Source organism: Budorcas taxicolor, chromosome 16, assembly GCF_023091745.1.
Source record: "Budorcas taxicolor isolate Tak-1 chromosome 16, Takin1.1, whole genome shotgun sequence".
In the NCBI taxonomy this organism is placed as follows: domain Eukaryota; kingdom Metazoa; phylum Chordata; class Mammalia; order Artiodactyla; family Bovidae; genus Budorcas; species Budorcas taxicolor.
The window spans coordinates 81675702-81699082 of NC_068925.1; the positions used below are offsets into that span (position 1 = coordinate 81675702).

General features: G+C 61.2%; 1 protein-coding gene across 2 annotated transcripts; it reads left to right on the plus strand.

The window, feature by feature from the left end:
- Window positions 1-1747: 1747 nt before the first annotated feature.
- CSRP1 (cysteine and glycine rich protein 1) lies at window positions 1748-22630 on the plus strand. Of its 2 annotated transcripts, none has more exons than XM_052653602.1 (6): window positions 1748-1833; window positions 12763-12875; window positions 17135-17303; window positions 18118-18247; window positions 21045-21138; window positions 21538-22630. In XM_052653602.1, the coding sequence occupies exons 2-6, from the start codon at window positions 12764-12766 to the stop codon at window positions 21612-21614; spliced, it is 582 nt and encodes a 193-aa protein (XP_052509562.1). In that variant the 5' UTR covers window positions 1748-1833; window position 12763; the 3' UTR covers window positions 21615-22630. The 2 variants fall into 2 exon arrangements, with proteins under 2 accessions (XP_052509562.1, XP_052509563.1); XM_052653603.1 differs by lacking the exon at window positions 1748-1833 and adding an exon at window positions 3108-3126.
- The last annotated feature ends 751 nt before the right edge of the window (window positions 22631-23381 follow it).

The following is a 23381-nucleotide window of genomic DNA, read 5'->3' on the forward strand; positions in this document are numbered from 1 at the left end:
GACTCCAAAGCTGCGCTCCGCAGGGTAGGGGAGCCAAAGGGAGGCAGGATGCGCCCTAGAGACGGGCGCGTCTGGGCAGCGGGCCCACGGGCTCTGATGCCGCTGCTCTGCAGGGCAACACTCCTGTTGCACTGCACGCTCGGTGGGGGGTGACCTGCAGTCTTCCCGCGTTTTTCTCCCACATGGAGGTTGGGTCAGATGAGAAGGCCTGATCTGCAAGAAATCCTGGTGGGGTCAGTGCTCCCAGTCTTGGGAGGGCCCTGTTTGTACAGAGGGCCCGGACCAGGGAAAGATGTTCTTAGGGTTATTTCATTTTTGGACTGTAAGATTCTTGACTTTATTCCCGGAAGAGTTGATTCAGCCGCCTGGGGCTTTAAAGGACGGCTGTGTGTGTTGAGGCTCTGACACCTGTCCAGGCTGAAGACGCAGCATCTGTATCTCCAGGTGACCTGGGGGAGGGGCCTGCCTCCAGCGCACTGCCCTGAGCAGAGGAGGCATCCTTTTCCAGAGACGCTGCTGCCAAGACGGCAGCAGGGCGGGGCACACGGCGCCCACCCAGTGGACACAGCACAGTGCAGTGGGCACCCAAGATCAGAGTGTGCCACGTGCCTACTCAGGCTGCAGTCTGTGCCAGCTGTGCCACCCAGCCTGGAGGATCAGGTGGCGTTTCCTTTCGACTTAGAAACGCAGTGAATGAGCTACAAAAACTACAAACAAAAAGAAAGCGCTGTGTCTCTAGAGGTGCCCCAGGTCCTGGGCACACTAGTGTCTCAGAATTCCATGACCCTCTGAGTCCAGATCCACAAGCCTAAAGGGCGGTGAGCCTTGGGAGCCAGAGGCTGGCAGGACCATCCGGGAGGGGATGGCACCTTCCTTGAAAGCCTGGTACTCTCTGCTCCCCACCAGGGTCCTCCCTGCCAGGAGCCTGGGTGCTCCTTCCCTGTCCAGGCCACTGGGTTTCTGGGCTGTTCCTGCACCCAGGAAAGAGCTGTGCGCCTCTGTGCCCTCTGAGATGCCCGCAGCAGGCCCCCTGGGTGGCCCAGTAACCGGCAGCTACCCCAGGACAGCTTTCCGAGGAGGCCCGGAGAAAAGCCCAGCGTCACTCCCACTTCTCAGAGCTGCTGTTTGGGGGGCAGGGGGGGCTCCTCGACTGGGGAAGGCCGAGGGGACAGAGCTGTTGGAGGCGGGGTGATCCTCACTGAAGGGCACTGCTGAAGGCTTGCTAAGCCTATAGGATCTCCCCTGCCCGCCACAGCCCCACTTCCCTGTGGAGTACTCCCTTCACAGACTGGGACCGAGGCCTAGGGGTGGGCCGTCCAAGCCTGGGGACCAGCGGGTATGCGGAAGGGGCGGGATCAGACCTGAGGGGGCGTGATGTCCTAACCGAGGCGCGGCGCCCCTTCCCCGAGTCCCTGACTTCCTGCTACCAGGACACCAAACACGACGACCCCCTTTCTCATGCGGCACACGTTTATCTGGGCTCTTGGATCGTGGATGACGGATCACGTGTGTCTCCACCCTCGTCCGGCGGCCGGGACCGCTGAGAAGTTCCGGGCACAGAGAGCCGCTGCTTCCTCTGCGGAGGGGCGCACGGGGGTTCCCGGGAGCTCAGCCGGCGCGGCCCGGCCGTGGGGGCGGCTCTGCGCCGTGACATCAGCCCGGGGCGGTGACATCGGCGCCGGCTTGGTGCGGTGTGCAAAGCCTGTGGGTTGGCGCGGCCGGACACGCCCTCCCCGAGCGGAACAAAACTGCGCACGGGCCGGCGCGCCCAGCCTCGTTTCCAGAGCCTGCCCTCTCGCCTGCCCGCCGCCTGCCGCGCTCGGCCGCTGCCAGGTGAGTGCGTCCGCGCGCCGCCGAGCGCCCAGGCCCCCACCCGCCGGAGCGCCTGCCCGCGCGCTCAGGGCGCCCCTGGCCTTCCAGCCCCGCCGCCGCCTCCAGGGATGCTACAGGGAGGGTCGCAAGAAAAAGGGGCGCTGGGTGGGCGCGGGCGGAGGAGAGGGGTGAAGTGGCCGCGGTTCTCTTTCCAGTTAGCGCGGGGCCCCTTACTGCCCCGGGCGCCGGGACGCAGGCGGGTCCCTCCCCCGGCGGGTCCCGCGGCGGGACAATGGGCGATTCTGCGCGCACTGACGCTCCTTGTGCGGCGGGGGATGAGGGCATCCGTGCCACCCCTCCTGCCCGGGGGGAACGTGCGGCGGGCGGGTGGGGGCCCGCCTGGCACAGGTGTGCCCGGAGCGCGGGTGCGAGTTTCCCCTTTTGCGAGGGGCTAGATGGAGGTCGCCTCGCCGCCTTCACCCCTGACGCCCCGGGACTTGGCGCGGCGCGGGGACCACCACCCAAGCCTGGAGGAAGCCACAGTGTTTGCAGCCTCAGTCCCGAAGGCCGGGGGCAGGAAGGGGCGCTGTGAGCACACTTGAAGCAAGTTGCAACCCGTTCCCAACCAGCAGCCTGCAGGCAGGCGCGTCCTCCGCGCTCACAGCTGCCGAGTGTGCAGCAAACGCTGGTCCAGTTCCGCCGTTAGTGATCTTATCGAGACCCGGGGCTAGAGGGGAGCGGGGGTGGGCTCCGCCCCTCCCTGGAGGCCTTGGCCCCGCCCCTGCTCCTGGGCGTGGACGGGTGTGCTGCCCCTCCCAGCTGGGGGGACTTGGCCTGAGGGTCCTGTCGCAGTAGCTCCTGGAGGCCCGCGGGGCTCTGGTGGAAGCGGGGCCTCAACTTGTGGAGGTGATGCCGAGGCAGACTGACCCGGATACTCTGCCGGCCTGGAAGCGGGGCTCTGCTTCCGTGCCCGCGGTCCTGGGAGGGCGGGGCCCGTTGTCTTTGCCCCCAGCCTTCCTGCCTCCCAGAAGCTGGAGAGGCCAGAGGAGCTGGCCTCCCCCCTGTCATCTCAGAGAGCAGCTGGGATCCGGGCACTCCCTGGGGGTCGTGTTCCCTGCCGCCACTTACTGTCAGCCCCTGAGAGGCAAGGTGGGCTCAGGCTGGGGGCCCCGGCCACCTCTTTCCAGAGAGACTGTCCTTGTGGCTGGATCGAAGCCTGCACTGCTCGCTGTCTCCCAGGGAAGGACCCGGTCCTGCAGGGAGGAAATCCGGAGCGGAGGAGGCGGACAAGGAAGGAGATTTACTCCGGAGAGGGTGTGCTTGGAGGGGGAGGGGCAGCGCTGGCTCTTTAAAGGGTCTGGGGGTCGCTGGGGAGAAACTGTTGGCACAGGTCTGCAGGCCCCACCCTGCCCCTGGGCTGCCCAGCACCTGCCCTCCTGGCCCAGGTGTCTCTTCTCTTACAGCAGACCTCTCTGCCTTGTGATCCTGGCAGGGCCTTCCTGGCCGGGAGCGTAGTGTTGGCACCTGGTTGGCGGGCAGTAGACATTTGGTGAGTGAATGGGTAGATGTGGGCTCGTAGCCCAGCTGCCCTGCTGGGCACGTGTGACCCTTGCAAACCCGTGCTGGCCCGGCGTGCCCGACACTGAGGCCCAGGTCAGGTTTCCATTAACCGCGGGCCTCCTGGTGAAGGCAGACTGGGGAGGCTTCTTTGAGAGGCTGCTGGAGCTGAAGTTTCTGTAAGCCGGCTTCTTGTGAGGTTGGCTTGGAGAGGACGGGGGAGTCGTGCATTGGATATATTGAGGCACTGAGGAGAATAAAGGTCGCCACTTGCCACCCTCAGACGTGTCGGCAAGTAAGGAAAGAGTCCCGACCCTGGGCAGGAGAGCTGGCATTTCCCGAGAGAACAGCTGGCTGGCGTCTGTGCTCACCCGGCGCGGGACGGGCCTGCGTCCTTAGCCGTCTCGTCTGGGGCAGCCTGTGAGGTGGGGTGGAAGCTGGGGCTCAGAGGTGACCAGTGACTCTCTCTGGGTCAGAGGCCGCCAGTGAGACACAGGCAGACACCTTCCAGGCCCACACCCAGCCTCCTGGTCACTCTGCCTTTCCTGTCTCTGATCAGCTCTCCAGGGACAGACCCGCCACTCCCGAGACAGATGTGCTTTACAAAGAGCTTGAGGGCAGCTTACACGCTGCTTAGGGAGGATGCGGCTCTGCTAGTGGGAATGTGGAAGGAATCTAGTTAGAACTTGCCGCCACTGGGTCCTCTACAGTGTGGGGAGGGGGGGGCCCCCCGGAAGTTGGGGCCTGGGTCCCGGGGATGTGCTCTCACCCAGTCTGATGCGTGTTTGGATTTCAGTGTTAGGTTGGCAGGAAAGAGAAGCAGCCTGGAGAAGAGCCTTCCCGAGGAGAAGCCAGGTGCAGAGCTGGGTTGGGGCGGGCAGGGGTGGGCGCCTGCAGACCCAGTGGTCAGGGATTTGCTGGGGATGGGGGAGGGGGGGGCCCACAGACCCAGTGGTCAGGAATTTCTGCGGTGACGCTGGGCTTGCAACTACGCAGCTCCCCAGGAATTCATCTGACGTCATCGCCGAGTGATTCCATGTATGGTAAAGAGTGTAAATACGGAGGCACTTGGCTTTTCCTCGGCTTCCTGGGGCGGGAGACAGCGTCTGACTCCTACGCGAGGCGAGCAGACCCCCGTCTGTGGTGCTGCCTTTCTGCAGGGCCCGAGGGGGTTGCCTTACCTGTCAGCTGCAAGCAGCCTGTTTTACAAGGGCTAAGGGCTCATGTGCTTTGTTTTTGCTTTTAAAAATTTAATCCAGGAAAATAATTCAGACCTTTTCAGCGTGGGTAACCAATTGTTACTAAATTGACATCATCCCAGATGAAAGCAAATGAACTTTATCTGTTGGTTAATCTATGGGACCTTGTCACAATATCAGGCTGCCTGTGACAGTTTGAAAATGCTTAAATCCTAGCCCGCTGTTTCTACCTTTGTTGACCTTCAGATTCTGAACCCTGTGGGGAGTGCCCTGCTGGTAAAGGCATGAGGGGCGCAGTCACCGCCCCATGGGGACCTCAGGGCCTGGGCTTGAAGGGAGAGCTCAGAGCAGGGAGACACCGGGTTGGAGCCCCGTAGGGCCCGCGTGGGGTGCTGGCGGGCTGAGTCGCCTGCAGAGCTCCGGGAACCGTGTGATGCTGAGGCCGAGCCTGCACCCCATGTCGGTCCTTGCGCCCCTGCAGTGACTACATCTTTCAGGGCAGGATGGTTTCCCCGACTCTGTTTCTCTGGGCACCCCTGCTTCCTTGGCTGCCCTCCGGTGTAGGGGCGGGGAAAGGCTTGAGCAGCAGATTGGAAAGGATGACGGCTCCCGTGTGCACCTGGCCAGGTACCGCCCAGCCCAGCCAGGCCCCGCCCAGCCCACCGCCCAGCCCAGCGAGCCCTTCCCAGCCATTCCCAGCCATTCCGCGTGGAGGGGACCTGCGCTCTGGGCCCAGGAGTTGCCCTCTGTCCCTGGGGAGCAGGAGGCTTTGGAACAGAGAAGTTTGGGATTTTCTATTGGGGACAAAGACACGGCGGGGAATGCCGTCAGGTCACTGATCTGAGGAGGGGAGACCTTCCCTCAGACGCTGGCGGCCAGTGGTTAAGGGCTGACATCGCCGAGCCGGTTTCTTGGATGAACCGTGAGCGCCCTGGGCGGCACCTCAACCTGACGTTCGCACGCTGCTTGCACTGGCGGAATGTGAGCATCTCTGTCCTCCTCGGCCCCGGAGCCTGGCCGGGTCTCTGCTCCCAGGACAGAGGAGCCGTGAGCCGGTCTTCATGCTGCAGCTGGACGAGGCTGGGGGCAGCGGGCCGACCCGGGCGCTGGTCGGGAGAATCCAGTCCCGGGCTTCTAGCTTCTGGCGGCCCTGAAAGCCTTGACGTTTCAGGGGAATAGCTGCCTGGGCATCTCCAGCCGTCCCACAGGAGATGAAGCCCACTGCTCAGTGGGGATTGTAGACACGGTGAAGTGGACAAACCAAAACACCCAGGGGTCAGGGCTGTGTGTCCACAGGGTCGGCACGCGGAGCAGACATGGCCTGGGGCAAGGACAGCGCACGTCCAGCCCTGGGGGGCCCTCAGGAGCGGGACCCACCGCACGCCAGGCCCTGGGCCGCTGCTGTCCTTTCCCCCCGACCCTCAGAATGAGACTCGAGACTTGGCGTCAGCAGATGGCCTGACCTAGGGAGGAGCACACGGAAGCGCAGAGGAAGGGAGCCTGACCCTTCAGCTGGGAAGAAATGGGTCCATATCCCCTTTCCCGACCTCTGCACTGCCTGGCCCCCTCCCCCACCCCCACTGCCCCCCGGCCCCCCCCCCCCCGCCCCCGCCGTCTCCTGCGGGGGAGGGGGCCTCTGCCCCCAGGCCTGAGGAGACCGCTGAGAGGGAGCCAGGCGTCCCTGTTGAGGTCCAGATGGTCTGGGAAGTAGGTTTCCTTTTAAGGAAATCAGGCTCCATCAGCTGGACTCAGGCTGGCAGGAGGGAGTGGGTGGAGCAGGAACCTCCTCAGTGGAAGGAGGTGGCCAGGCCCCCAGCTGAGCCCCCAACCCGTAGATTCCCAAGGGGTCCTCACGAGGGCGGGGGGGGGGGGGTGCCCATGACCTGGGCAGTGCTCTTTGCCCCAGGATGCCAAGCCCTGTCTGTCCCCTGGGTTCCTGAAGGGGACCTCCCCACAGTTTGGGGGGCCCCGGCTGGGAGGCAGCCTGGACAGTTTCCTGCCTCAGGTTCCCAGGCCCTTCTGGACACTTGCCCCCCGAGGGAGGAGGGCTTTTGTGTTGGGAACAAACCACGGCTAGGAACGGCTCCCCACCGCGCGGTCAGATATCCTCCCCGCTCAAGGGTGTCCCAGGGCTGGAGGACAAAGCCTGTGGGCTCAGGGGCGGGACGAGGCGAAGCAGGAGCCCTCGGGTCCCCATGTCCCCAAGCCCTGTCCGCTAAGCACAGAGGGCCAGCATGGGGCTGGGTGGCCAGCCTCACCACAGCCCCGACTGCAGGCCTCCCCCACCCCGGGTCCTCATCTGTGCCCTGGGCAGGTCCCCGCCTCCGGGTGGCCAGGAATGGTGGATGGCGCTTGCAGACCACCCAGCACACGGTGGGTCTGCAGGCTCGGGGCAGGCTGTCTGCCGAATGCTGAAGGCTGGGGTTCAGGGGTCACGTTCTGGCACCCGTCAAGAGGCAGGAGGGAACCCATATGTCTCTATGGGAACTGGCTCGTCCCCCAGGACTCCCCACCCTGCTCGCGGCTGTGCCTGCACTGCCCCTCAGGGGACTGGAGCCACTGGGTGACTTTGGGGTCCAGGCTCTGCCCTGGCGCCTGGCACACAGGTGTTCACATAGGTGTCTGAGATGTCAGCCCCCCTAATGCTCAGAGCCGCAGCCCAAGGCCTGCGATATGCTCAGTGGGGTGTGCGGGCTGAGAGCAGGCTCCTGTGGGTGAGGGGTGCAGGGAGCGGGGACGCTCACTCTCCACGGCCTCTGCTCTGTCTCCCCGCCCCTAGGGGTCACTTGAGGGAGCGGGGGCTGCCTGATTTGAATGGGGTTCTGCAGCAAGGAAGGGTCAGGAGGCGGCTGGAGGTTAGGCCGACTGCAATGACCACACTACACCCACCTGGCTGTCCGTCACGGAGGTAGTTTTGCAGCCCTGCCACAGGGGGCCGGAGGAACAGTGGGGCCTCAGGGACCCACCCTGGGGGTATGGGAGCTGAGCCCGGGCCAGGAACCTTGGCAGTCAGGTTAGGTCCAGTGCCCTGGATGAAAACTGGGCTGATTCCCAAGGAGAAGGGGGCTGTTGAGAGTCAGTGAACCTCTGGTGAGAAGAGGCCTGGAGAGGCGGGGAGGTCAGAGTTTGGGGTGAGTGGGTGGAGTGGAGAACAGAGATCCTCCCCATTCTGGGGTTTAGGATGACATTCCTTAGTGATCAGAGAAGATTATGGTTCCATCAACAAAATGGAGCATGTTGGAGAGAAAAGGTGATGAGTTCTGGTGGCTGGTGTTGAAATCGAGGTGCTTCCCTGAAACTGGGTGTGTGAGCCTAGGCTCAGGGCAGAGGTTAAGGTCAGTGGTCAGTGAAAGTGCTCGGCGGGGTGACCACAAGAGCAGTGGGGCCAGAGGAACCCCACCTCGGGGCGGGGAGACAGAGCAGAGGCCGTGGAGAGTGAGCGTCCCCGCTCCCTGCACCCCTCACCCACAGGAGCCTGCTCTCAGCCCGCACACCCCACTGAGCACATTGCGGGCCTTGGGCTGCGGCTCTGAGCATTAGGGGGGCTGACGTCTCAGACACCTATGTGAACACCTGTGTGCCAGGCGCACACTCCTGTACAAACACCTGTGTGCTAGACATGCGCAGACTGGGGACATGGTAGTGAACCTGGCTGGACTTCCTCCTTGAGCCGACACCTGTGTCCACTGTTGGGGAAGAAATTTCCCTCCACCCTCCTAGCTCCTTCTAACTTGAAAAGAGTTACCTTGACCTGAGACAGATGAACAGGAGAAAATCAAAGCTTAATAACATGTCTACCTGGGAGAGACCCCCCAAAACCGAGTAACTCCCAGAGTGGCCCAAACCCTCACGTCAAATTCCATGCTCAGCTAAAGCCAAAAGAGGAAGCTGGGGCAGTGGTTTGGGACTTCAGAGGCGAGGAAGCCAGTTGACATGGAGAAGGAAGAGCAAATGTTTGGAAACCAGTGTTTGCCGGGCCGGGTGGAGATGAGGGGACACAGAGTGCATGGCCTCCTGGCCCCGCCTGCTTTCCCCACCACACCCGGCCTGTGTTCTTCACAGAGATCTCTGGAAACTGCGGCATTGGGGAACTAGCCCTCTATCGAAATTCTTTTAGGCATTTGAGGGAAGGTTGATGTTTCTTCCTGAGTCTCCTGGGCCTTGATTGTTTTCAGCTTGAAATAATCCACATGGCACAGAGACGTTTTGGGGGCAAGCTTCCTCCCTGCACTGCATCCGATGGGAAGCCCCTGGCGGTAGGGACCATGCCCCCTGCCCCTGCCCAGACTCCAGCTGCCAGCACCGCCCTGGGTGCCCATCCCCGAGTTCCCATGGAGGGTACTCCTCCCCGGCCCCTCACCGTTTCCCAGCACCCCAGTCTTCCCGTGGAGTCCCTCCCCCGTGCACTTCTGTCCAAAAAGCTGGAAGGGTCACCATTCCCGGTCCTGGGCTCTGACCCTGCAGCCCTGGGTCAGGCACTGAGCCGTGCCTCCCTGACTCCCCAGAAGTAACCTGTGGTGTAGCTTCTGCTTCTGTTCCCATTTTACAGATGCAGAAACGAAGGTTTACAAAGGCAAGCTCCCTTGCCCAGGGAACACACAGCAGTGGGCGGCAGGGTCAGAAAAGGACTGAACCCGCCTGGCATCATGGACCCCAGCTCAGAACCAACCTCAAGCTTCTCAACTTGTCCCAGGCTGCTGCCTTCAGAGCCACCTGGGTGCTTGTTAAATAGTCCTGTTCTGTGCCCCATCCTCAGAGGTCGTGATTCGTTGGGTTGGGGGTGGTACTGGGAAATCAGATTTTACAAACGCTCCCCCCTCCCCCCACCCTAATGGACTCTAAAGCTTCAGTCCTGCCCTCTGTGTCTGACTCCTGCTTTTTAAAAAAAATTGAGTTTTTTTGGAGGGGGTGAAGTTCCCGGGGGGTTAAGACTTGACATGTTCAATACGAGGGCGCAGGTTTGATCCCTGATCAGGGAGGAAAGACCCTGCAAGCCCTGTCTTGTTGCTAAGGGAAAGTCCGGTGCGCTAAGTCGTACGTGCAAAAGAGCATAGAAGGCCTACATGCGGGGACTTACAGAGCTCATGCAGAAGCTCTGCACACTCAGCAAAAGCAAGACCGGGAGCTGCCTGTGGCTCAGATCATGAGCTCCTTACTGCCAGATCCAGACTCAAACGGAAGAAAGTGGGGAAAACCGCTAGACCACTCAGGTATGACCTAAATCAAATCCCTTACGATTATACAGTGAAAGTGACAAATAGATTCAAGGGATGAGATCTGATAGAATGCCTGAAGAACTGTGGACAGAGGTTCAGATCAAGACCACACCCAAGAAAAAGAAAGGCAAGATGGCTGTCTGAGGAGCCCTTACAAATAGCTGAGAAGAGAATCGCAAGGCAAAAGAGAAAAGGAAAGATACATCCATCTGAATGCAGAGTTCCAAAGAAGAGCAAGGAGAGATGAGAAAGCCTTTTTTAGTGATCAGTGCAAAGAAATAGAGGAAAACAACAGAATGGGAAAGACTAGAGATCTCTTCAAGAAAATTAGAGATACCAACATTTCATGCAAAGATGGGCTCAATAAAGGACAAAAATGGTCTGGACCTAACAGAAGCAGAAGATATTAAGAAGAGGTGGCAAGAATACACAGAAGAACTGTATAAAAAAGATCTTCACAACCCAGATAATCATGATGATGTGATCACTCACCTAGAGCCAGACATCCTGGAATGTGAAGTCAAATGGGCCTTAGGAAGCATCACTAGGAACAAAGCTAGTTGAGGTGATGAAATTCCAGCTGAGCTATTATTGCAAATCCTAAAAGATGATGCTGTGAAGATGCAGCCCTCACTATGCCAGCACATTTGGAAAAGACTCAGCAGTGGCAACAGGACTGGAAAAGGTCAGTTTTCACTCGAATCCCGAAGAAAGGCAATGCCAAAGAATGCTCAAACTACCGCACAATTGCACTCATCTCACAGGCTAGCACAGTGATGCTCAAAATTCTCCAAGCCAGGCTTCAACAGTACGTGAACTGTGAACTTCATATGTTCAAGCTGGATTTAGAAAAGGCAGAGGAACCAGAGATCAAATTGCCAACATCTGCTGGATCATTGAAAAAGCAAGAGAGTCCCAGAAAAACATCTACTTCTGTTCCAGGAAGGGGGACCCCTTCCAGGGCCCGATACTGGGCTCTTGTCTAACACTCGGAAATGAATTGTCCGAGGAGACACGTGCTGACAAAGCAAGAGATTTTATTGGGAAAGGGCACTCAGGTGGAGAGCCAGCAGGGTAAGGAACCCAGAACTGCTCTGCTGCGTGGCCCGCAGTCTCGGGTTTCATGGCAATGGGATTAGTTTCCGGGTGGTCTTTGGCCAATCATTCTAATTGAGTCTTTCCTGGTGGCGCACACGTCACTCAGCCAAGATGGATGCTAGCGAGAGGGGTTCGGGGAAGTGGACGGACACATGGTGTCTCCTTTAGACCTTTCCCGAGCTCTTCCGGTTGGTGGTGGCTTATTAGTTCCGTATTCCTTATCAGGATCTCCTGTCATAAAACAACTCACGCAAATGGTTACTATGGTGCCTGGCCAGGGTGGGCAGTTTCAATCAGCGTGGTTCCCCTAACACTTCTGCTTTATTGACTATGCCAAAGCCTTTGACTGTGTGGATCACAACAAACTATGGAAAATTCTGAAAAAGATGGGAATTCCAGACCATCTGACCTGCCTCTTGAGGAACCGATATGCAGGTCAGGAAGCAACAGTTAGAACTGGACATGGAACAACAGACTGGTTCCAAATAGGAAAAGGAGGACGTCAAGGCTGTATATTGTCACCCTGCTTATTTAAATAATATGCAGAGTACATCATGAGAAACGCTGGGCTGGATGAAGCACAAGCTGGAATCAAGATTGCCGGGAGAAATATCAATAACCTCGGATATGCAGATGACACCACCCTTATGGCAGAAAGTGAAGAGGAACTAAAGAGCCTCTTGATGAGAGTGAAAGAGGAGAGTGAAAAAGTTGGCTTAAAGCTCAACATTCAGAAAACAAAGATCATGGCATCTGGTCCCATCACTTCATGGCAAATAGATGGGGAAACAATGGAAACAGTGAGAGACTTTCTTTTCTTGGGCTCCAAAATCACTGCAGATGGTGACTGCAGCCATGAAATTAAAAGATGCTTGCTCCATGGAAGAAAAGCTATGACCAACCTAGATAGCATATTTAAAAGCAGAGACATTACTTTGCCGACTAAGGTCCATCTAGTCAAGGCTATGGTTTTTCCTGTGGTCATGTATGGATGTGAGAGTTGGACTGTGAAGAAAGCTGAGCGCCGAAGAATTGATGCTTTTGAACTGTGGTGTTGGAGAAGACTCTTGAGAGTCCCTTGGACTGCAAGGAGATCCAACCAGTCCATTCTGAAGGAGATCAGCCCTGGGATTTCTTTGGAAGGAAAGATGCTAAAGCTGAAGCTCCAGTACTTTGGCCACCTCATGTGAAGAGTTGACTCATTGGAAAAGACTCTGATGCTGGGAGGGATTGGGGGCAGGAGGAGAGGGGGGCGACAGAGGATGAGATGGCTGGATGGCATCACGGACTCGATGGACGTGAGTCTGAGTGAACTCCGGGAGATGGTGATGGACAAGGAGGCCTGGCGTGCTGTGATTCACGGGGTCGCAAAGAGTCGGACACAACTGAGCGACTGAACTGAACTGATCTGCGTAGTCTGAAGAGTAATTACGACAGGAGACCCCGCGTGATGACCCCTGGCGGCCCCCTTTTCCCTGTCTCTGAGGTGCCGAATCTCAGGCAGTAGTCTCTGATGCTCACCCTTGTCTTTATAGCTCTCACACATGTGTTCCTCCCCTGACAGTGTGAGTTTTGCCTGTTTCAGACCCGACACAGTTTGTGTCTTACGAGTTCTAGCTTACCTGTTTCTTCTGCTGTGAGATCCGTCCGCCTGACGCACACAGCAAAGGGTTTATTGTTGTTTCTGCGACAGCCTGTGTCTTGTGTGAGTTTGTGTCCTAGAGGGCTGGCAGGGGTGGGGGGCGCAGCGGTTCCCTGTGGGCTCCGGGGTGGGAAGCCCCGGTTGCCGGCGGGGAGGCCTCTGCCCCAGGCCCTGTCCTGGGCCATCAGGGTCTCCACCTCCCTGGAAAGTCCATCCTCTTCTCCGTGTCTACTTCCAGGATGCCGAACTGGGGAGGAGGCAAGACGTGCGGGGTGTGCCGGAAGACGGTGTACTTTGCGGAGGAGGTCCAGTGCGAAGGCGGCAGCTTCCACAGATCCTGCTTTCTGTGCAGTGAGTACCCGCCCAGGCCGCTGTCGCCGTGGGGACGGCCGGCGGCCAGCCCCTGGGGGCGGTCCTCGGGAGGAGCGGCATCGGGAACAGCCTGACATTTGGCAGGAGCGCAGCGGGGCGGGGAGGCGCTGTGTTCCTCAGAGGCTGTTTCCGAGGCGGAGGTGGGGGCTGTGGGGGGCTGGCCGGCCAAGCTGAAGGGGGTGGACACTCCAGGGCCTGAGTGCCAAGCCAGAAAGACCCAGCGGGGAAAACTTCCCACTCACTCTGTCTTCCCTCTCTCCCTGCCACAATCCCGGCACTTAAGAGCAAGACACTTTTAGCCCAAGGTTTCACCAACCCCTGCACCCAGGCTACCCTCTGTTAAAGGGCCACAGAAATCACAGATACACTCATGGTGGGGAGCAAGACTGGGAGAGGATTAAAAGGTGCAGTTATGTGTAAGATAAAGAAGCTACGAGGATGTGTTGCAGAGAGCGCAGGGAGCACAGCCAGCACTGTATAATAGTCACAGGTGATAACTTTTAAAAAGGTGAAGCTCGGTGTTGTATAGCTGGCATGTCATAACATAATATGTCAACAACTATTGTTCAGTTGCCCAGTCGTGTCCGACTCCGTGTGACCCCATGGACCCCTAGCACGCCAGGCCTCCCTGTCCCTCACCATCTCCCAAAGTTTGCTTGAGTCTTCGTCTTTGGGCAATGGACACAGACATGTCGACTATCCCTCAGTTAAAGATAAATTCACCAGCAGCAGCCTCATGGGCAGCTGCATCTGGGGAGGGGCTGGGCTCCCCCAGCATCTCTGGGCAGGAGGCCTCCCCCCTCAGCCCCCGCCTCCGCCCGACAGTCCGGGTGAGGGGATGTTGATGTCGTCCCGACGGCTGGGAGGAGATGGGAGGAGACGGGCCCTGGTCTCTGCCTGGTGGGCAGGCGCCTGGGTGCCTGGGGTGCTGGGCGTGGCCAGGGCCCAGGTGTCCTGAGCGCCAGGCCTTGGAGGTGGGAGGATGTCCGCAGGCTCCTGACTGACGGGCTCAGAACCGAGGGGCTTAGAGGAGGTGACCTGTTTCCCTTGAGCCCAGGCAGTGGCACTGGGCGGGCAGGAGCGTGTCGGCCAAGCCCCGAGCCTTCAGAACCAGTGGGCAGGAGTCCAGATGTGAATCCCTTTCTGTTCTCTGGGTGCTGAGGGCCAGGTGCCTCCTTCTCTCTCTGCATTTTCTCAACGTTACAGGGGAGAAAACAACAGCTACTTCATGGGGCAGGGCTGCGGGAACTGAGAGGAAGGGGTCAGGAAACAAAAGGAGCAGCTGGAGCAGTTGTGAGTGTTCAGCCAACGAAAGCTGCTCCCTGACACACACACACATGCACACGCACACACACATTCACACGTGTGCACACACGCCCACACGCAAGGTGCACACACATTCACACGTGTGCACACATGCCCCCCCACACAGGCACACGCACACACACATTCACACGTGTGCACACACGCCCACACGCACACACAGGCACACGCACACACATTCACACGTGTGCACACACGCCCACACGCAAGGCACACACACATTCACACGTGTGCACACACACCCACACAGGCACACACGTGCATGCACACACCCATGCACGTGCGGACACATCCACACATCCACACACGTGTGCACACACAGACATGCACCCACCCACCCATGCATGCGCGCAGACATGCACACTTGCACACACGTGTCCACATACATGCGTGTGCACACCCACGTGGCGCAGGGGATCCCCAGCAAGAAGACTGGCACTCGGGGAGGCCCCAGCCCGTCGGGGACCAGGCCCTGCCCCCCCAGTGTGGCTTCACTGCGTCTGGAGCCCGTGCTCCCACGCGGGACACAGATCCCCGGGGCCACCTGCCCTGAAGCAGCACTGGCTCCCACCAGCTGTGGGCGGGCCATCCAGAAGCCACCTCCAGAGCAGGCAGCGCGGGCCCCGCGCCTGCCGAGGCTGACCGAGGTTGTGCTGGCCGCGGGTGGTTGGTGAGCTCGGGCGGAGCCTTTGGCACCCGGCCCAAAGGAGGCCGACAGCCGTGTCGCGTCATCAGCAGCTCACTGCGCTCAGGAATTTTCAGGCCATTTATTTTTCTCAGAGGGCATAAGAGGGCTCACTGATGGCCAGGGAGAGGGTCCAGACTGCTGGCCCCAAGGACCCCTCTCCACCCTCACATGTGGCTTTGATCACCAACAGCAGCTGCCGGGGAGGAGTGGCCGCCAGCTGGGTGGTCAGGGAAGCCACGGGCGCGGGGCTGGGGGGACGGGACGGACCCCGGGCTGGGCTTGCAGCGTGTGCCCCAGTGTCCAAGAAGCAGCAGACAGTGCCCAGCCCAGGTGGGGGGCCTTGGCTCTGGGCATCGGCCCTGAGGCTGTGTCTCTGAGCTGAGACAGCCCTGTCCTGGGGCAGGTCAGCCCATGAGAAGGCAGAGCTGGTCTGGCCTCACCCCCGGGTGCTCACAGCCCCACCCACAGCGGCACCCCCTTGCCTGCAGGCGCCAGGCGGTGGGGCCGTTGGGAGGCGCCAGCTGTAGACCCGGGGCCTCTCTGAGCTGCACCCCTAGGTCCCTGCAGGGAAGGTCGCCCAAGGAGACCTCAGTCCCCGGGCTGCTCTGTCTCACTCGCCGCCTCCCATTTAGTCTTAGGAATTTCCAGTTCACTCTGGGTCTTATGGGAAGCAGTTCCAGGCCGACTCCCGGCTTCCCACCCTAGAAGGGAATGCTGGAACCCCTGGCCTGCTGTGCCCGCTTCCTCCAGGCTGGAGCCAAGCCCTGGGGAGGTGGCGGGGTGGCCCATATTTGGTTGCCTGCGTGCTGGAAGAACATGGGGATCTCACAGGCAGGACAAGAGGGTCCTTATTTAGTCTGAAGTCTCCAACCTGGCACAGGGGTGGGGGTGAGGGCAGAAAGCTGGCCTTTAAAGGCCAGGGGAAGGCTGGGAACTCCCTGCAGATCCTGTGGTTAGGACTTGATGCTTTAGCTGCCAAGGGCCGGGTTCGGCCCCTGCTCAGGGAACTAAGATCCGGAGAACCACACGGTGGGGGTGGGGGTGGGGGTGGGGGTAGGGGGAGGAATCTGTCTCAAGGCAAGGGAACTGGCAAGGGGCTTGGAGGTGAGCTGAGTGCTCCTCGAGAGGCGGAGAGGCTGGCTGCTCCCGGGGACCCTCTTCAGAAGGGTGTGTTTGAGGGCATCGTCCCAGTGGGCACACTGACTCCCCCATCTCTGGGCCTGCGTGGAACCCTATCATTATCCTAGGCCCAAACCTACATCAATGGGACGTGAGTCTCTGGAGACACACACTCGGGGGCTGGACGCTGATGGTCTTCTGGGGCCTGGCCCTTCAGGGCGCTCACTCTGTGTCACACTGTTGGGGCAGCCAACGTTCATGATGACCTACTGTGCACAGGGCACTGCGCTGAGCACGTCCCCAGCCAGGCCGCAGTTAATTCTCAGGCACCCTTCGGGGGGAACTGTCGTCATCTGCTGGTGGGGACACGGCTGGGGAGGCATGTAGCCTGGCCAGGACACTCCCTGGACGTGGGCTAGCCTGGGCTCCGTGTGACCCTGGGCTCCACACTGTCTCACTCTGGGTCACAGGGCCGCTCTGAGGCCCACAGGAGGCTGCGGGCACTCTGTAGACCTTCCAGTGTACCCCATTCCAATCCCCCTTTGCCCTGAGTCAGGGAATTTCTCCCAGCATCTGACCTCCTGCGGCCAAATGATTTCCGACTAGAAACTTGAGATCCCGTTGTCGCGATGAGCACAACCTGTATCTCATTTCCAAGCCGGTCATGCTGGGCGCTGAATAAATGTTGACCTTCCCCCCGGGAGTGTCTCTGCCCTGCCCCCTGCCCCCACACCCATGGGCGTCCCTTCTGAATCAAATCGCAGGAGGCAGGACAGCCTTGCCCTTCTTGCTTCTCTTCTGTCGGGACCCATGGTGTCTGTCAAGGGCAGTGAGGCCCCTGGGGCGTGGGGTCGGCCTAGCCCGCTGGCCCCGTGAACTCGGGAAGCTCTCAGGGTGTGGGACGGGCGGCGAGGAAGGCCACCCGGCTCCGGGAGGGGCACTGGGCCAGCATCCTTAGGCCCTCCTCCCCTCCCGGCTCCCTGGCCACCGCAGCCCCATCGCCAGGCCCCTGGCTCCTGGGAGGTCAGGACGTTGCGTGCACAGCCTCCCAGGGAGCTTCGGCGGCGGGGGCTGGCCGTGACCCGCTGGGCCTGTGCACCCCCCGCAGTGGTCTGCAAGAAGAACCTGGACAGCACCACTGTGGCCGTGCACGGCGAGGAGATCTACTGCAAGTCCTGCTACGGCAAGAAGTACGGGCCCAAGGGCTACGGCTACGGGCAGGGCGCGGGCACCCTGAGCATGGACAAGGGGGAGTCGCTCGGCATCAGACACGAGGAGTGAGTACCCCCCCCCGGAGCAGAGGCCCTCCTGAGCGCCAGGGCCCGGCAGAGCAGCAGCGCAGGCGGGCGGGAGCAGCCAGCCCATTTCCGTGCACTGGGAGGGGCCCCGAGAACTGCTGGGCCCCTCTCCTCTGTCCGCAGATGAGAAAACCCAGCCAGTATCAGTGACTTGAAGGCGCCCCACAGCCACTGAGGGTCTGAGCCGGACGACCTCGCAGCCTGGCTCACTGGTGTCGGGTCCCTTCCTGGAAATGGGTGTCACTAGGCCCCCAGCACCCCGACCACTGACCTGCTGTGAGCTGGGTGTTGGCAGTCAGCCTGCCAGCCCCTTGGCCCTGGGGGATGGTCGCAAGTGATGGTGACTCTCCACGCTTCGGCCAAGGTTGTCACCCCATGGGAGCGACCTGTCAGCTGACTTCTCCTGGGAAGTCTCTAGTAACAGATGAGCTGCAGGAGCAGGGGGGCCAGTTCTTAGCAGACGGGCTGTCGGTGACTCTGGCGTTCTAACTGGGGCTGAGAGGAGTCTGACGTCTCGGGGAAGGAATACTACGGGCCCCTGGTGGGTCCCCTGTGGGCGGAGGTGACCCTCGGGCCCTGGTGGGTCCCCTGTGGGCAGAGGTGACCCTCGGGCCCTGGTGGGTCCCCTGTGGGCGGAGGTGACCCTCGGGCCCTGGGTGCATCCCCCGTCAGCAGAGCCGACTCTGCAGCCCTGGCAGCTATAGCCGTGCGGCGGGCTGGGCCAGGTGCCGGCGGCTGGCGCCCTCCAGGCCCGTCCCCTACGTCCCCTCACCGCATGCTTTTCCCTGAGCAGGGCCCCCGGCCACAGGCCCACCACCAACCCCAACACGTCCAAGTTCGCCCAGAAGATCGGGGGCTCCGAGCGCTGCCCGCGGTGCAGCCAGGCCGTTTATGCGGCCGAGAAGGTGATTGGCGCTGGGAAGGTAAGGCAGGTCGTGCTGGGGGCAGGGCACACGTGTTCCTGAAACATGCATTCTGGAGCTTTGAAGTGCGCTCCCTCCCAGGAAGCCTGTGCCCTTGATGTAGCTCCCCCTTCGCTTCAGAGCCCACCATGAAAGGGGTCCCTTTGTCTGTGAGGCTGCCTGTTCCCTGGGCCTCCCAGTCTCCAAGGAGCTGAATCCCCCATCATAGCAGCCTCACCATTGGTCCATAGAGAAGGCTGAGCGCCGAAGAATTGATGTTTTCAAATCGTGCTGGAGAAGACTCTTGAGAGTCCCTTGGACTGCAAAGAGATCCAATCAGTCCATCCTAAAGGAAATCAGTTCTGAATATTCATTGGAAGGACTGATGCTGAAGCTGAAGCTCCAATACTTTGGCCACCTGATGTGAAGAGCCGACTCACTGGAAGAGACCCTGATGCTGGGAAAGACTGAAGGCGGGAGGAGAAGGGGACGACAGAGGTTGAGATGGTTGGATGGCACCACCGACTCGATGGACATGAGTTTGAGCCAACTCTGGGAGATAGTGAAGGACAGGGAGGCCTGGCGTGCTGCAGGCCCTGGATTCGCAAAGAGTTGGAAATACCTGACTGAACAACAACAAGCACACTCCACAGGAGCTTCTGATCGACCCCTGTCTGCAGAGTCGGGGTCTGCTGACCTCTGAGGGTACGTGGACACCAGCCCTGAAAAGAATGTGCATCGCTGTGTGGGGTCACATCTCTCTCTGGGAAGAAGAGCCATAGCGTTCATCACATCTCCAGAAGGATTTGTAATACAGAAATGTTAAGAACCACCCACGATCCACAGAAACCCACTCTTGTGCCCCCAGGGCAGAGTTAGCCAAGGTTCAGGCCCGTCAGAGCCTCCTAGGAGGCAAACTTGGTCTGGCTGTCTTGCCTGCCCCCCACTGCGATATTCCTGTAGTAGACTCCACCCCGACTCACCAAAGTGCAACGGGACCCTCCCTTGGAGAGGCTGCAGGGACAGGTGGCCTCAGATGAGCTGTCAGAGGGCTGCAGGAGAGGCTTCTTCAGGAGGGCCCGGAGACAGTGCTGGGCCTTCACGCAGATGTGGCTGGGGTCCTGTGGTCAGCTGTGACGCCGCAGGGCCTGGAGCCTGTCTGCAGCCTCTCTAGACCTGAGTCTTGGCCTCTGGGGCTTCTCACCTTTGAGCAGCGGCTGGGCACGTGGACAGGGGACGACACGTAGGACGGGTCTAGACCAAGCACGGTCTCCGACTAGCCCCAGGCCTGCTGGGGAGGGGGTTTCACCAGGTGAAAGCACAGGTTTGCCCACTCCTAGGAGCTGGCTGCGACTGCTGGTGCCTCCTCTTGGGGCCATGTTACCCCGTGAAGCTTGTCTCCGCCTCTGTCCATCGGGAGAGGTTTGTAAACCCAGCTGGATGGCCGCTGTTTGCTTGGCGTGAAGCCTGGGCTGATGGGTCCTCCCCTGAGCCGCAGCCCTGCGTCTGAAGCAGAGCACACGGCAGGCCCGCCAGGCAAGCTGGTGTCAAAGCCGAGCAGAGCCGGTGCGGGGATCGGGTGCGGTACAGTGCCCAGGATGTGGCGACGCCAGTCAGCTACCATCACCGTCATTGCTTTTGTGGGTTCTTGTGAGGTTGAAGTGAAGATCCTTGGTGTTCACTAAATGGTATGATGTGATTAATATTAAGTTGGTGTTTCTTCTGCTGTGTCTCACTATGAGAATAGGGAACCACCCAAAAATACCTAGGCATCAGCATTTCCATTCCCCCTCGGAGTCTTAGAGTGAGGGCCCCTCTCTCCCTTCGGGAGGAGGGGTTCTCTTGTGGGCAGAGGTGGCGGGGGGAGACCAGCGTGTGTGCCGGGGAAGGGCTGAGAAGCAGGAGGACTTTCGGTGCTGACCCCACCAGCGGGGCCCGACTGTGTCTGCACGGACAGTGGCGGTGGTCTGTCCCCTGCCTGCCTGGAGACTAGGGGGCAGCCTGGGCTTACCCGAGGACGAGCTGAGGCCGGGGTGCCCTCAGCACGGACACCGAGGCCCCTAGAACCCTGGGCAGGAGCCAACATGCGTGGGCCTGCCTGCCAGGAGGCCCAGGGCCTGCCATTCCTTTCCATCTCCAGCTCAGAAAGGGCAGCTGTGCAAGGGAGCCTCCCTGCCCTTAAAAGGCCTTGTTTTGCTTCATCCCGTCTGCCACCGCTGGCCTCCGGCTTTCCGGGTTGGGCAGAGCTGTCAGCTGGGAGCTGGCGGCTGACCTGGGGTCTGGCTGGCCCCCGCGGGGCGCAGACTGGGGCTGGCTTCCTCTGAGGGGCTGTTGGCCGTGTGGCCTCTGAGCACCTCACTGGAGCAGCGGGGCTTCTCTGGCTCCCGGCCTTCTCCTGGAGCCCCGAAGACCCTTTCTCCTTCCAGGGTGCCAGGCACCGCCTCTGCACCCGGCCCCTGCCCGGCTGTGGCCTCCCGCTGCAGTGAGGGACCTCGAGAACTCCAGGGGCCTGCTGACCACAAAAGCCTGTGTGTGTCACGCCTGTGAGGAGGGAGGGGCCACTGGCCTGGAACCAGGGCCAGGGTGGGCTGGGACCCAGAGCCCACAGCCCACAGCCCACAGCCACACCAGGAGTCCCGGTCGGCAGTCGGGACAAGGCTGGAGGGCCCCGCCAGCCCTTCGTGGGGCAGCTGCGGCACCGGTCCCCAGCACCTCCTCCGGGAGGTGGGGGAGGCTGGGCAGACCCCACAGGTGTCTTCATCACGCCTCCAGGGAACGGGCTGGGGCAGCAGAGTTAACTCTTTCCTTCCCTCCCCAGTCCTGGCATAAGTCCTGCTTCCGGTGTGCCAAGTGCGGCAAAGGCCTCGAGTCCACCACCCTGGCCGACAAGGACGGCGAGATTTACTGCAAAGGTGAGCGGCCTCCCCTCGACGCCCTCCCTTCCTGGAGAGCTAAGCAATCAGGCCCGTACGTGACGGCCAGTTCCAGCCTTGGAGTCTCCTGAGGCCTCTGTGTGCAGCTGAGAAGGAGCCCCGGTGGGGGTGGGGGTGGTGGGGGGGGACGGTCCGTGGCGGGGCGGGGGGGGCAGGGCGGGGCGGGCCGGGCCGGGCCTGGGCTCCCTCCCCTGCTTCTAGCGCGAGCTCTGACCGCAGATGGCTCTTCTGGGATTTCAGAGGCAGGGGAGTAGCCAGGATGCTCCTCACTATCTGCGTTGATGTTGGGAGGGCTGTGCTGTGTGCCTCACTGGCCCAGAGGCCCCGGCAGGTGCTGGGGCGGGATTGGGGGTCCTCACCCCTCTCTTCTCTCTGCAGGATGCTACGCAAAGAACTTCGGGCCCAAGGGCTTCGGCTTTGGGCAGGGGGCTGGGGCTCTGGTTCACTCTGAGTGAGCCCCCCGCGCCCACTCCCCACTGCCCACGCCATGCTTCTCATCACCCCCAACCCCAGCGACCTCGAGACGGCCAGCCTCCTTCCCTTCCTCAGCCCTGCATGTGTCGCTAAGGACTCAACCCGGGGCGTCTGGCTCCCTTTGGTTTGGGTGTCTGCTGTAGGCCCCCCCTTCCAGGAGCTCCCCCCTCCGCCTGGCCCACCACGTCACCAGCGGGGCCTCTGGTTCTGGGTGTGCCCCCATCTCTCCCCTCCCCTGCCCTCCCCTCTCCACAGATTCCCGCCCTCAGAGGCTGAGTATCCGTCGTCATTGTGGGGCCCTGCGGGGGGAGGGCCGTGCTCCTCGTGGGGGCCCTCCTAGTGTCCTTCAGAGCAGGCCCGGGGCGTTTCCACCTGGGAGTCTCGGGGGATGTGCAGACGGGCCCCGAATGGAGGGGCCACCTGCCCTGGCCTAACCCTAACCCTAACCCTAACCCTTCAAGGCTGTGGGCCACGGTGCCCCCGAGCTCGGGGCGGGGTGGCGCAAGCCAGGCCCTAGGGCCCCAGTTCAAGATGTGGTCTGGCCTCCCTGGGCTCAAGCTCCCGTGTGGCAGGGCCCTGATGAAATACCCCTGACCTTACGGCCGCCCAAACCAGAGGGCGTCTCTGCCCGGCCTGGGTCCTGAGGCTGGTGGGGGGGGGGGGGGGGGGCTGCGCCTATCAGCAAAGCCCAGCCCCAGGATCGTCCTCAGCACGGCCAGCTTGGCCCGAAGAATCGGAGCGAGGCGCATGCAGCTTGCCTTCACCTGGATACCCGCCCCAGCCCACCTGGGTCCTGCCCCCCACTCTTTTCCTGGGACCCTCCCCCTCTGGCCACACCGCTCACCCCTTCCAGGCCCCAAGTCCAGAGCAGCAGGAGGACGGGGCGGGGCCAGGCCTGCTGACCCCATGGACGGAGGGTGATGCCACGTGGCGTTGCCTGGACTGAGGGCTGTGCTCAAGCTGACCTGCACCCTGTCAATAAAGCTGTCAGAACGGAGCCTGTCGTCCACCCTGCCCTTGGGGTGGGGGGCCAGCGTCCTGCTCTGGGGGTAGGGGCCAGCGTCCTGCTCTGGGGGTGGGGGCCGGCGACCTGCTCTGAGGGTGGGGGCCGGCGTCCTGGTGGTGGGGGCCGGTGTCCTGCTCTGGGGGTTGGGGACCGGAGTCCTGCTCTGGGGGTCGGGGCTGGTGCCCTGCTCTGGGGGTTGGGGACCAGTGTCTTGCTCTGGGGGTGGGGGCCGGCATCCTGCTCTGGGGGGCACTTTACAGGAGCAGTCAGGTTGGCAGGAGGCCTGGGGAGGGAAAGTGTCTGCTTCCTCCCCAGTGTACATTCTAACTGAACCCAGGCGTGGGGTCCAGCCAGCCCGATCCTGCTGCCCCACCTGGGCATGAGAGCTGTGAGCTTGGGACTCGGGGGGGCTCAGCCAGGCCCCGAGACTGTGCTCAGAACTGTTCCCAGCATGGGAAGCGCCTGAGTGAGAGGGCAGCTCGGCCACAGGAGCTTCGTGTCAGATCCAAGAAGCTCAGGTCTGCTGGAAGGGCTCAATGGAGAAGGGGAGGGATGGGGGGTTTCCAGGGGCAGCGGTGCCCTCCTGGGGGCTCCGCCTCCCAGAGGCCACTCTCCCAGATTCCAGTGTGTGACTGTGTGAGCTGGGGGGGCAGCAGCATTTGGCCCCCAAGCTCAGCACCTTTCACGCACGGAGTCCCTTCCCTCTAGCCCCAAAGCCTAGACTCTCATCCCAGAGCCGTAA

Bases quoted from the DNA above. Each gene is read 5' to 3' on its own strand.
- CSRP1 (XM_052653602.1), top strand. From the start codon at position 12,764: ATGCCGAACTGGGGAGGAGGCAAGACGTGCGGGGTGTGCCGGAAGACG. The intron at 12,876-17,134 runs GTGAGTACCCGC...CACCCCCCGCAG, and splicing joins CAGATCCTGCTTTCTGTGCA to TGGTCTGCAAGAAGAACCTG. The intron at 18,248-21,044 runs GTAAGGCAGGTC...TTCCCTCCCCAG, and splicing joins AGGTGATTGGCGCTGGGAAG to TCCTGGCATAAGTCCTGCTT.